The sequence below is a fragment of the Hippocampus guttulatus genome, chromosome 3 (assembly GCF_054856545.1).
Source record: "Hippocampus guttulatus isolate MCC_2025c chromosome 3, RoL_Hgut_1.0, whole genome shotgun sequence".
Classification (NCBI taxonomy): Eukaryota; Metazoa; Chordata; class Actinopteri; order Syngnathiformes; family Syngnathidae; genus Hippocampus; species Hippocampus guttulatus.
The window spans coordinates 9,010,701-9,022,031 of record NC_141263.1 but is presented as its reverse complement, the minus strand read 5'-3'; the positions used below and the strand labels follow the sequence as shown (position 1 = coordinate 9,022,031).

The window sequence follows — 11,331 nt, the reverse complement described above, 5'->3', positions numbered from 1 at the left end:
TGCCCCAACTTATGCGCTTTTCAAGTTCTGCCGTGACCTAGTTAATTTTTTTTTTTGCTTTGTAGTTATTAGCCAAAATTTGACTCGCAAGCAAGCTTCAGATCCAACTCGGAGCATAAATAGTAGGTTTTTCTGCACAAAACTCAGGCAGGTCAGTCCTAACTAAGCCTTGTTGCATGAACTGATGAAGCCTTCTCAGAGGAGAGGCAAAATGTCTTCTCAGGCAAATGGGAGCAGTCCAGTTGTGATTGAGTCAATGTCCTGAGAAAGTAATGCCCGAGAGACAATCTTGAAGCAAGCTTCAGATAGATGGGTGAAGTGAGAAGAAAAACAGCAAATGTCCAGGCACCAATTGTCAGTTAAGCAGTCATATTTACATCATTTATTATATTTGTCACTTTGAAAATGAATGAATACAATAATTATAAATGTGCAATCTACATACGGATTTGATCTTACAGAGATAGATGGCACATTTTGATAAATACCTATGCAAATTTAAGGGTAACTAGCATAAACCTGACATTGGGTTGTGGTATGATGAAGGCATACATTTGTTACAATCAACATGACTCCAAAAGCCATTTTTTGACCCAAATGTTTTATGATCAATACAATACTTTACAGTTGTTTTTATTTGCGATTTGGTACTGACCCCAAGTTTAGCAAAAGGTGCCTTTCACAATGTGACAGGAAAGTGATGCACAAACTCTCAAAAGCAAAAATGACCTCATTATACAAAGCAATTACTTCTGGTGCATGATTTAATACATGGACTTTTTTGATGTTCAGTAGTACGGACAAAAGTAAATTGTCATGGTAGTGCGCCCGTGCAAAGAATCTGTACAAAAAAAAAAATATAGCGACCACGTCACGCTGCTTGTTCTCACAATTTAGTCACGCAGTGTTAAGAATTTTTTTTTAAAATATACAGAATGATTTATTTTCAATTGTGAAAGATAACTGCTCCTTTCCTAAAAACAGCAACACCCAAATACAATATAAATGAATAAATTACACACAATACATTCTTTTAAGACCAGCAGTAAATGCACCATTTCTTTTGTGCTTCAAACCATAAAATAGTAAGGACAAACATTGTGAGTTGCATGGAACTTGCTATTTCGTCATTTATTAATAGGGAGAACAAATACACATTTAATTACTGTACCAATGGGAATATATCGGTATTTTGTCATTACTTCCTGGGAAAAAGTGAAAAAAGATTACCTTCCACCATTGAATAGTTACTGACAAAAATCAGGTTTGGGCAAGGGCCCACTATTTGCTGTTCAAACATTTATAGTAGAGGACAAAACTCTCCCCACAACTGCATAACCAGAGTTCATGCTCAGAGTGAAGAAATAAAATCAGTCTGCAAACACTTAAAGGGGAAGTCAACCAGAACATTTTCTTCACAATGTTTCATGCGCCTCAACTACTCTAAACACGGTATTCTAAATAATAAGCAAAATCCAACCGTTTTTAGCCATCTTAAAGGGTGGCCATTTTTTGACACTTTCTGGCAACTGAAAATGGCATCACAGTCGCATAGGGCTCAGGTAACTACCAATCACAGCACAACCGTTTTCTGAAGCTGTGCCATGATTGGTCATTACTTGAGGCTTGAGCAACTCTGACGTCATTTTGACACGACAACAAATGGCAAAATGGCCGCCCCCTAAGATGGACAAAAACGGGTGGATTTTACTGATTCGCTCATATTCCACAATCACAAAATTCATGAGAATTAGACGAGTGGCGGCTGCATAGAACATATTATTGTAAATAATTTTGCGGGGTTGACTTCCCCTTGAATTGTTCTCTTGGTTAAAAAAAAAAACAACAACAACAAAACGTGAGGTATTCTTGTTTTTGTGTCCAATCTTGATTTTCACCAGCATAGGAGTGTATGTTTCATATTAAAAAAACAAGCGTTATGACAGTCTCTTTGAATCAGTGCATGCCACAGTCCTCGTGACCGGTCATTTCTACCAGTGTCTGGAGTCCACCAGCTCTGGCCGTAAGCTCACTTTTTTGAGGCTCTCGTAGCCTACCACCATGACGATGGCGGTGGGGGTGGATGAAATGATGCGGGCCGACAGCCCTTTGGTCATTCCCCAGACGCCCTCCTCCTTGATCAGCTGCCTGAAGGTCTCTGTGATTGAACTGCGACCTTCAACCTGAACAGAACACAAAGGAACTCAGCTGAATTTACAATCACTAATGCACTGTACCATTGTAACCTTTAAGGCACGTACAGCTTTGTGTTATAGGCATCTTGACCTGGGACTTACCTGCACTCTGGCTCTGATGACATCCATGGGGTTGGTGACGGTGGAGGCGGTGGCCGCAGCGAGTGGACCCGCCATGGCCTGCAGGACCAGATGAGGACAGCCAGAGGGGGCCAGATTTGACAGCTGCTCTGAAGAACACACACAGGAGCAGGATCATTCCATTTATCCATCCATCCATTTTCCGAGACGCTTATCCTCACGAGGTGCGCGGGAGTACTGGAACCTATCCCAGCGGTCTGCAGGCAGCAGTGTAGCACCAAACTACTCACAAAAAGGTGAGGATATTTAGCTTTCAGGTGAAATTTCATGAATTTGAAATCCACTGCGACGCTTAACAGGTGAACTAAACATGACTAATAAATGCCCAAGGGAATCACATTTCTATTTTGTGTTTCCTGTGAAGGTCATACAGTTGTTCATTTTAAGTTAATCGTAAAATTACATGCTGACATTGAATATCGCTAACTACAGTAAACATGTGAATTTAGGCTTACCTGCATAAAAATGATAAAAAGGCCACCAGACTGCACTGTTTGGGATGTAGGTGAGTAGAGAAGCCAGAGCTCCCCTGTAGAAACCCGGTAAACCATCAGCAGCAAATATTTGCGCCACTATGCTCCTGGTTTGGCCAAACACTCGTCTGGGCTTGCCAGCCTCTGAGTGGGTGTTAGGGCGAAAGCGGCTGAGGTGCTCCCCTTGCCCCTGCATCATCAGCTGCTGTGACACCACATCTATGGGGACAGTGATGCTCTGCGCTACCATGGAAGCAAGGCCGCCCGCCACCACCGACTTGACCGTGTTGTCATCGCTATATTTGGAGACATACTTTCTCACCAGCTCATAGGTGGTTATGTATGCCTGGCCTGAGATGAGGGTGAAGGTGTTGACCATGAAGCCGCGGTACAGGCCCCGAACACCCTCCGCCCGCAGAATCTTGACAAAGGCATCGAAAGTGCCGTTGTAAAGCGATTTCCCGCGCTGCACCTGCAGCCGAGTCCGGATGAGGGTCGCCGGGTAGACCGTGGCCCTGATGCTCAAGGTGATGAACACGCCAAAAGAGTAGAACTTCCTTTTGTCCAAGTCTTCCCACTCGATGATTTGTATGTTCCTCTTTTGCTGCACGGTGCCGGCCGCAGGAGCATCCTCATTGGAATGATTCATGTCTGACATCTAGTGAAAGAGCATTTGGAGTATCTGACGTGTCACAGCCCAGTGGTTTGTGATTAGCCGGCGACCTGTCCCGGGTGTAACCCCGTTTCTCACTCAAAGTCAGGTAGGACAGGCTGCAGCTCGCATGCAACACTAAAGGGGACAAGAAAATTGAGTTATAACAAATGATAATCAGGGACAGTAGTGTGGATTTTGTTCTCAAATAATGAATGATGTGCGAAAAGCTTAGTACATAGCAGCGATAAAGTTCAACGGTCAGGATGTATTTTAACTAACGCACGAAAATTAAGCAATGCTAATAATGTGGCCAGACAAAGTAACACAGCCTTAGTGTTTCCATTGTTAGTGTATATTAACGATAATGTAGTAGTTATGACAACAGCTTTGTTTTTAGCCTTTAAGTCAGAACCGGTAATAAGAACACTGTGCACCCAGTGTGACGCTCGAACGAGGCTAAAGTTCGAAATACAGGATTGTACTGTCCTACTGTACAGCGGGTTCGCGATGTTAGCATAGCCCTCAGAAATTCCATTTTAAACACGTACCCTTCGAACGGATCTTTACGTTAAATCCATGTGCTAAACGACTTGAAACACCACGTCAACGTCCGATTAAAATGTGCTAATGGGAGTGACGTCATCGAGCAGTTGAAACATTAAAACATTGCCAGAGTTGACTTGGCAACCTCCGATCTCGTCTCAACTTCCAGCTTCCATTCCAAACACTGTACTGGCGTGCTGATGCCACAACCAATCAGGACACGCGTCCTCCCATCTCTTCTTTTCTTCACTCTCAACTTGTGGGCCGGTAAATACCATAGCGCCGTCTAGAGTGACCAAGTCACTCTCACTCATCCTGCGTTCATTTTAGAATCTGAAAAAATATTCAATAAAAACTGAAATTAAAAAATGGTTTGTGAACTTTAATATTGTGTTATTATGATATCAACGTTACTGAAACAACCTAGTTACATGTCAAACAATATTTCACATAAGATATGTAGGAGCAAGAGCATCGCGTTTTTAATGTAAGCACTTTACCCCCGTTGTGTTAAACATACACAAAAACAGAATGCAATGATTTGCAAATCATGCTCAACTTTATTTAATTGAATACAATAAAAAGACTGGATTTGTAATGTTCAAACTGATAACATTTATTGTTCTTTGCAAATAATCTGTTTTTAGCAATATTATGGCTGCAACACATTCCCAAAAAGCTGGGACAGGGTCATGTTCACCACTGTCTTACATCACCTTTTTGAAAATAAAATTCGATAAATATTTGGGAACTGAGGACACTAATAGTTGAAGCTATGTGGGTGGAATTTCTTCCCATTCTTGTTTGATGTACAGCTTCAGCTCTTCAACAGTCCAGGGACTCCAGTGTCATATTTTACGCACATTTTCAATGGGGGACAGGTCTGGATTGTCGGCAGGCCAGTCGAGAACCCGCACTCTTACTGTATATACGAAGCCACGCTGTCGTAACACGTACAGAATGTGGTTTAGCATTGTTTTGGCGAAATAAGCAGGGGCGTCCATGAAAAAGACACTGTTTGGATGGCACTATATGTTTCTCCAAAACATGTATGTACCTTTCACCATGAATGCTCCCGTCATAGATGGGCAAGTTCCCCATGCCATTGGCACTAACACAGCCCCATACCATCACAGATGCTGGCTTTTGAACTTTGTGTCCATAACAGGCTGGATGGCAGTTTTCCTCTCCAACCTGGAGAACACGAAATCCACAAAAACGTCGTAAAACGAGAAGCTTTGTACGTATGTACTGTGTAATCAAGAACCTGCGTTGTCCTCCCACAGTCAGGTGGCGCTGTTTGAGCCAGTTTCTCATTGTAGCGTCCACTCTCACACCGGTGGAAGTGTTAAACAGAAAGTACAATAATTTTCTTCGTTGGATAATACAACTTGCGCTTTTTCATCGAAGGTACTATAAATCTTCAACGTACAACGTTATCAATAACGCTGATAACGTTGTTCTCAACTACGTGTTTAGAGTCAGAAATGCTTGACTGTCGTGTTTGTTCTCTTTTATTATGAAGTAGCATGCTAGCTAGCTTAGCTTCGATATTGCAGATTCATTCTGTTGAGTTAGCAAGCTGTCACACCGAGACACACTAGTTCATTGTTGATCCATATAAATGCGTTGTAATTTGTCTTTAATGTATTAACATCGAGGTCCTTTACTGAGGTATATCGTAAATGTGGCACAATTAAAACCACAGGTATTAGAAGGCTCGAGCTATGTGCGTAAAAATGTTGACTCATTTTCATCTGGCTCTGACCTAATCTTTCAATTTTTATCGACAGGGTAGTTACTCGCTGACGAAGAAATGGTAAGTTACCTCATTTTGCATTTATTAAATGTTCTTTTGTACCCTACTCTACTAATTTGTGTTCCTGTTTGATGTTTAGTCTCGCAGATATGATTCCCGGACAACCATATTTTCTCCTGAAGGCAGGTGTATTTTTCTTTGTATTTGATAATAGTTATTTGGTGCATCGTGGTGGATAGCACGTCTGTCATAGTTGGATATTTGATCTTCAGTGTGGAGAAAGAGTTAGTTTCCTCTGGTGCCATTCTGATTTAGCAGTCATGTTGAGTTTGTAAGAGTGTTATTATTATTATTAAATCTGCACTTTGTAGGCCGCCTTTATCAGGTGGAATACGCAATGGAAGCAATCGGTCATGCCGGAACTTGTCTTGGGATTCTGGCGAATGATGGGGTGCTGCTAGCAGCAGAGAGACGTAACATCCACAAACTGTTAGACGAGGTCTTTTTCTCTGAGAAGATCTACAAGCTCAATGAGTGAGTGCATCAGCTCCCTTTGCTCGCCGTGGACAAAGCGTAGTCATCTTAATTCTTATTTGTGTGAGTGTGTGTTTATGTGTGTGTTTAGGGACATGGCTTGCAGTGTTGCAGGTATCACATCAGATGCCAATGTGCTGACAAATGAACTGCGGCTAATTGCACAAAGGTAAGGCTAAGAAAAACTTGTCTTATGTTTAACCTTTCATTGTCACAAATGTCCCATTTCTTAAGTCTGAAATGTTGCTTTTGAGCATTATTTTTTCCTTTTCAGGTATTTATTGCAGTACCAGGAGCCAATGCCTTGTGAGCAGTTGGTGACAGCACTGTGTGACATCAAGCAGGCTTACACTCAATTTGGAGGTAGGAAGCTTAGTTTATTGTGTGTACCTTCAAGAATCTGAAAGTAATGTTTCAAGATTACTTTGAAATGGGTATTTAAGTGTTTGAGGATTGTTGGTAGTAGTATGTTTAAAGTGTAATGTAGAGGTGTCCTGATCCGATATTGATATTGGTTCAATATCTGTCACCCCCCCCCCCCCCGACCCCCTCCAAAAAAAAAAAAAACAATGTCGGATTATATCGGTCTACATCCAAAATCTCAAATATTAGCATTCATATACAAGCGGTCTATACCAGACTCCACTCCTGCTCTTCTATACAGCAGCATGATTGGTTCTAAATGCACTGAAGTAAACTAAAATTGTAGTTTTGCATTTCAAAGTGTATTTTTTTGTTTTTATTGTCTTTATTATGGTCATTTCTCAGGGTCCTTTCATTTATTTTGTACAGTATTTAAGATATTTAAGTGCAGTACATTCTCATGTTCGAGGTTGAATATATGGAACCCAGTAAATAACACGTATGTTCTCATACCTTCTGTTGATGATTATTGTTCTCTGTTTGAATAGTATCCTGAAGTCTCTTCTGACATTTTAATTTAAAAAAAAAACAAAACAAAAGCATGTATCATTCCTTGCTAAGATTGTAATGGATCGATATCGGACTGTGCTCGAGGCTGCAATATCGTATTGTATCAGAATTGAAAAAGTTGTATCTGGACACCCCCATTGTAAATTATGAAAATTTTTAGGGGGAGGTTTGTCAATTACTCCCAGTTTTCTGCATCACATTGCAGGGCTCTATCCTTACCCCACACAAATAGCGCGGGATTGAATTCCACACTTTCAGCTGTATTTATTTTTAATGGGAGGGATCCCACATATGGGCGGCCCAGTGTTCGTGTGGTTAGCACGTGGACCTCACAGTGCAGAGGCACCGGGTTCGATTCCAGCTCCGACCTCCCTGTGTGGAGTTTGCATGTTCTCCCCGGGCCAGTGTGGGTTTTCTCCGGGTACTCCGGTTTCCTCCCACATTCCAAAAACATTCATGGCAGGCTGATTGAACACTCTAAATTGTCCCTAGGTGTGCGTGTGAGTGCGGATGGTTGTTCGTGTATGTGTTCCCTGCGATTGGCTGGCAACCGGTTCAGGGTGTCCCCTGCCTACTGCCCGAAGACAGCTGAGTTGAGACAGCACGCCCTGCGACCCTTGTGAGGACAAAACGGATCAGAAAATGGATGGATGGATGGATCCCACGCATGATCAGGGGGAAGCAAATGACTTACCAAGACTTGTCAGATGTGTACCTGTCTGTAGCCCTCAACGAAAAGACTGTAAACCACATTCATTTCTATTTATTGGTTGTCAAGTTCTGTGTGTATTTCTAGTCTTTGTCATTTATGGTTTCTGTTTACAGGCAAGAGGCCGTTTGGTGTCTCTCTATTGTACATGGGTTGGGACAAACACTATGGCTTCCAGTTGTACCAAAGTGACCCCAGTGGCAACTACGGTGGCTGGAAGGCAACATGCATCGGCAACAACAGCGCTGTAAGCTCTATTGGATGCCAATTTTCAACTTGCGTTTGTCTCAGAGCAGAAAAGTCCTTTTTGGCAACACTGCACACAGTCCATTAATATTAGGATTCCTTCTCCATGCATTTTTTAAATTGTCGTGAAACTCACTCAGGCTGCAGTTTCCATGTTGAAGCAAGACTACAAAGAGGGAGAGATGACACTGTCTTCGGCTCTGGCTCTGGCTGTCAAAGTTCTCAACAAAACAATGGATGTCAGCAAGCTTTCTGCAGAGAAAGGTGAGCTCAAAACAACCATTCCCGGAACATATATCATACGAGGTTTCCCGTGGACGAAATTGTTTCATTTTTTTTGTCTTTTCCGTCCCTTTTCAGTGGAGATTGCCACTCTGACACGGGAGGACGGCAAAACAAAGATCAAAGTGCTGAAACAGAAGGAGGTGGAAGAGCTGATCAAGAGACACGAGGCTGAGGAAGCTAAGGCGGAGAAAGACAAGAAGGAGAAAGAGCAGAAAGAAAAGGATAAATGAACGCAATGACATTTCTTCATGTCAGATAGCCCTGTATTGTTTTGTCTTTTACATTAAAAGTTTGGAAATGGTTACATTGTGGTCATGAAATGCATCCTTTACTTCCTAGGTGTCAAACTCTTGTCCTTCAGGGCAGCTATCCTGCATTTTTTTAGATATTTCCTTCCTCCAACACACATTCAAATGTTCAGGATCGTTATCAGGCTCGTGCAGAGCTTGTTGATGAGCTGCTCATTTGAATCGGGTGTTGAAGGAGGGAAACATCAAAAACATGCAAGATAAGTGGCCCTTGAGGACCATAGTTTGCCACCTTGGTAAATGTGGGGAATAGTAGTTTAGCTACAGCACAATATATCCATTATCCGAAAGCGCTTAATCCTCATGAGGGTCGCGGGGATGCTGGAGCCCATCCCAGCCGGAGAAGGAATGGAGAGAGCAACGGTAAGTCCTTTCTTTTAATTTTCACATTTTCATAAAATACTTAGCCTTGATTGAATGTCTCACTTACTGTGATTACAGTATCAAGAATTGTAAACATCAAATCATGTAATAAAAATTGCACCATTGATCCAAAAATGAGCTAATCCAGCCTTTGATTGTTTATTACCTATTATTGATTAATATGTAGCAGAAAATTGGAAAAGTGAAGGTTTATTTTTCAGGAATATTTAGACAAAATGTCCATGCTGGAACGAATGAAAGTCGGTTTTTCATGTGTCGTGTCTTCTACTTACCACATGATGGCGACAGTGTTCAGTCAGAAGAAAATGTTGAAATGCTGAACTTTTCAGAAATATGAATCGTTCTGAATATGTAATGATCCATCCATTTTCTGAACCGCTTATTAGACAATGAAAAAACCCCTAACAATTACAGAGTTTCTGAAAACAATATGTGTTTAACAAATATAAATATAATATTGCAATATAAAAACATTTTGGTATAAAAAAGTGTCATTGGTAAACAAAACAAAGTAGATTTGTTTTATACTAGAAGCTCAACAAATTTTAAATGATGAAATCAATCAACTATATACTTGACCAACTTTCAGACCTGTAGAGTGAAGTCACAACATCTAAATGAAGTCAAATCAAACAGTTATGTTATAACGTTGTTTGATTCTAAACTGAGGTTACACACACTTCATATCACACCTAGATCAGCCAGTGATGTAACAAAATGAACACATTTCTGAGTCGAAACCCCAAATTGATGTAGTAAAGCAATTAACGGTGGCCATAACTTTGAGGTGACAACTTGGGTTGACAACTTGCTTTTATTTGACGCCAGTCTTTGCTTTGAGGTCTTTCATAGCCTGTAAATCAACATCGCTAATTCATTGAAAGGCCCGAGGCGGTGAGGTCATGGTGTTCACATGAGCTTGAGTGGGAGGATCTTGGCATGTTGTGAGTGACCGGAGGCCCCCCCCCACACCCTCTCAGCACTGACCAACCCGTCCTTTGCTCTTTTAGGCGATTTGTTTATAAACACAACACTGATGCCGACTTTCTTTTTGGGAATGCTCACTCTCTTGGAGGCTCCTCTTCTTTGGGAAGGCCTTCCACTGTACACTGTGATGGAGCACATTGAAACCATGGGGCTGCCTGTTGTATTGTAAATACAGAGCCCCCCCAAAAAAAGTGTTGGAATGTCTGCGGGGGGAGCTGGAAGAGCGAGGTCAGCTGGAGGCCAAAACAGGTGGTATACATCAGAATCAAGGCTGACATCTCAGCATTAACTTATCCAAACAAGCGGCAAGGCAGTATGTTGTCTCGCTGGCACTATGGGAGGAACAGCAAAATGAAAGAGAAGTGGGGGGAGGAGTGGGGACGAGGCAGACAGGAACGAGTGGGAGTGACCCCACAATGCAAGGCGATCATCTGACCATCTCCCCTTCAGTCTCACAGGAGAAAGACACTTAGAAGGCAAGGCTTAACACGAAAATTGTAGTCGTTTTCACCGCTGTTCTTGATTTACTGTCAGATATCAGTAGTTCAGGGACAGACTTTTTCCCGACAGGGCATAGTGTCAGCAGGAATAATACATCATAGCTGATTCACTGTGTGCGCTGCTTTTAAAGCTTTCCAACAGGATGCTGCCGTATTTTTCATACTGCTGATGAGTAACATCCATCTATTTTCTGTAGTGTTTGTCCTCATTAGGGTTGTGGGTGGACAAGTACACTTTTGCCTGCATGGTCTCCATTTAATCACAGTGCACATGTCGACAAACAATTCACACGTCTGGACAATTTTGAGTCTTTAATTCATCTATCATGCAGGATTTTGGAATGTGGGAGCACCAAAACAAAACAAACATGGAAATGTCACACAGGAAGGTCGCAGCTGAGATTTTAAGCCAAAACCTCTTGGATGTGACGCTGATGTGCTGAACATTATCTACAGTGCTGCTTTCCAGCATATACTTTTGTAATTATTATTGCGTGATTATTTTGCAGAGCGCATTGGATACACTTGCATTCAAATAATATCCACATACAAGAGCTGCATATGATTGTGCCAAGGTTATTACAGTTTACGAAAAATTAACAAAATAACCCAAATTATCCATCCGTCTACTTTCAACATATCTTATTGTGAACAGGGTCGCAGGGAATTGCTGGAACTT

At 41.8% G+C, this 11,331-nt stretch overlaps 2 protein-coding genes across 2 annotated transcripts; one reads left to right on the top strand and one right to left on the bottom strand.

Moving 5' to 3' along the window:
• Positions 1 to 352: 352 nt before the first annotated feature.
• LOC147207374 (solute carrier family 25 member 44-like) lies at positions 353 to 4,202 on the bottom strand. Its single transcript, XM_086107637.1, has 4 exons — positions 4,013 to 4,202; positions 2,792 to 3,599; positions 2,298 to 2,425; positions 353 to 2,183 (listed from the first exon to the last, which is right to left on the bottom strand). Exons 2-4 carry the CDS (start codon positions 3,465 to 3,467, stop codon positions 1,992 to 1,994), a joined length of 996 nt encoding a protein of 331 aa, XP_085963763.1. The 5' UTR covers positions 3,468 to 3,599; positions 4,013 to 4,202; the 3' UTR covers positions 353 to 1,991.
• A 1,103-nt stretch (positions 4,203 to 5,305) lies between these two features.
• Positions 5,306 to 8,777, top strand: psma4 (proteasome 20S subunit alpha 4). Its single transcript, XM_086107410.1, has 9 exons — positions 5,306 to 5,417; positions 5,801 to 5,826; positions 5,906 to 5,948; positions 6,138 to 6,300; positions 6,392 to 6,469; positions 6,575 to 6,663; positions 8,059 to 8,189; positions 8,329 to 8,452; positions 8,549 to 8,777. Exons 2-9 carry the CDS (start codon positions 5,824 to 5,826, stop codon positions 8,701 to 8,703), a joined length of 786 nt encoding a protein of 261 aa, XP_085963536.1. The 5' UTR covers positions 5,306 to 5,417; positions 5,801 to 5,823; the 3' UTR covers positions 8,704 to 8,777.
• Positions 8,778 to 11,331: the final 2,554 nt, after the last annotated feature.

Excerpts from the sequence above, each read along its gene's own strand:
- psma4 (XM_086107410.1), top strand. Across the intron at positions 5,949-6,137 it reads AACCATATTTTCTCCTGAAG|GCCGCCTTTATCAGGTGGAA; the intron begins GCAGGTGTATTT and ends TGCACTTTGTAG. Across the intron at positions 6,664-8,058 it reads GGCTTACACTCAATTTGGAG|GCAAGAGGCCGTTTGGTGTC; the intron begins GTAGGAAGCTTA and ends TTCTGTTTACAG.
- LOC147207374 (XM_086107637.1), bottom strand. The coding sequence starts at position 3,467 with ATGTCAGACATGAATCATTCCAATGAGGATGCTCCTGCGGCCGGCACC. Across the intron at positions 2,426-2,791 it reads TTTTTATCATTTTTATGCAG|AGCAGCTGTCAAATCTGGCC; the intron begins GTAAGCCTAAAT and ends TGTGTTCTTCAG. Across the intron at positions 2,184-2,297 it reads TCATCAGAGCCAGAGTGCAG|GTTGAAGGTCGCAGTTCAAT; the intron begins GTAAGTCCCAGG and ends TGTTCTGTTCAG.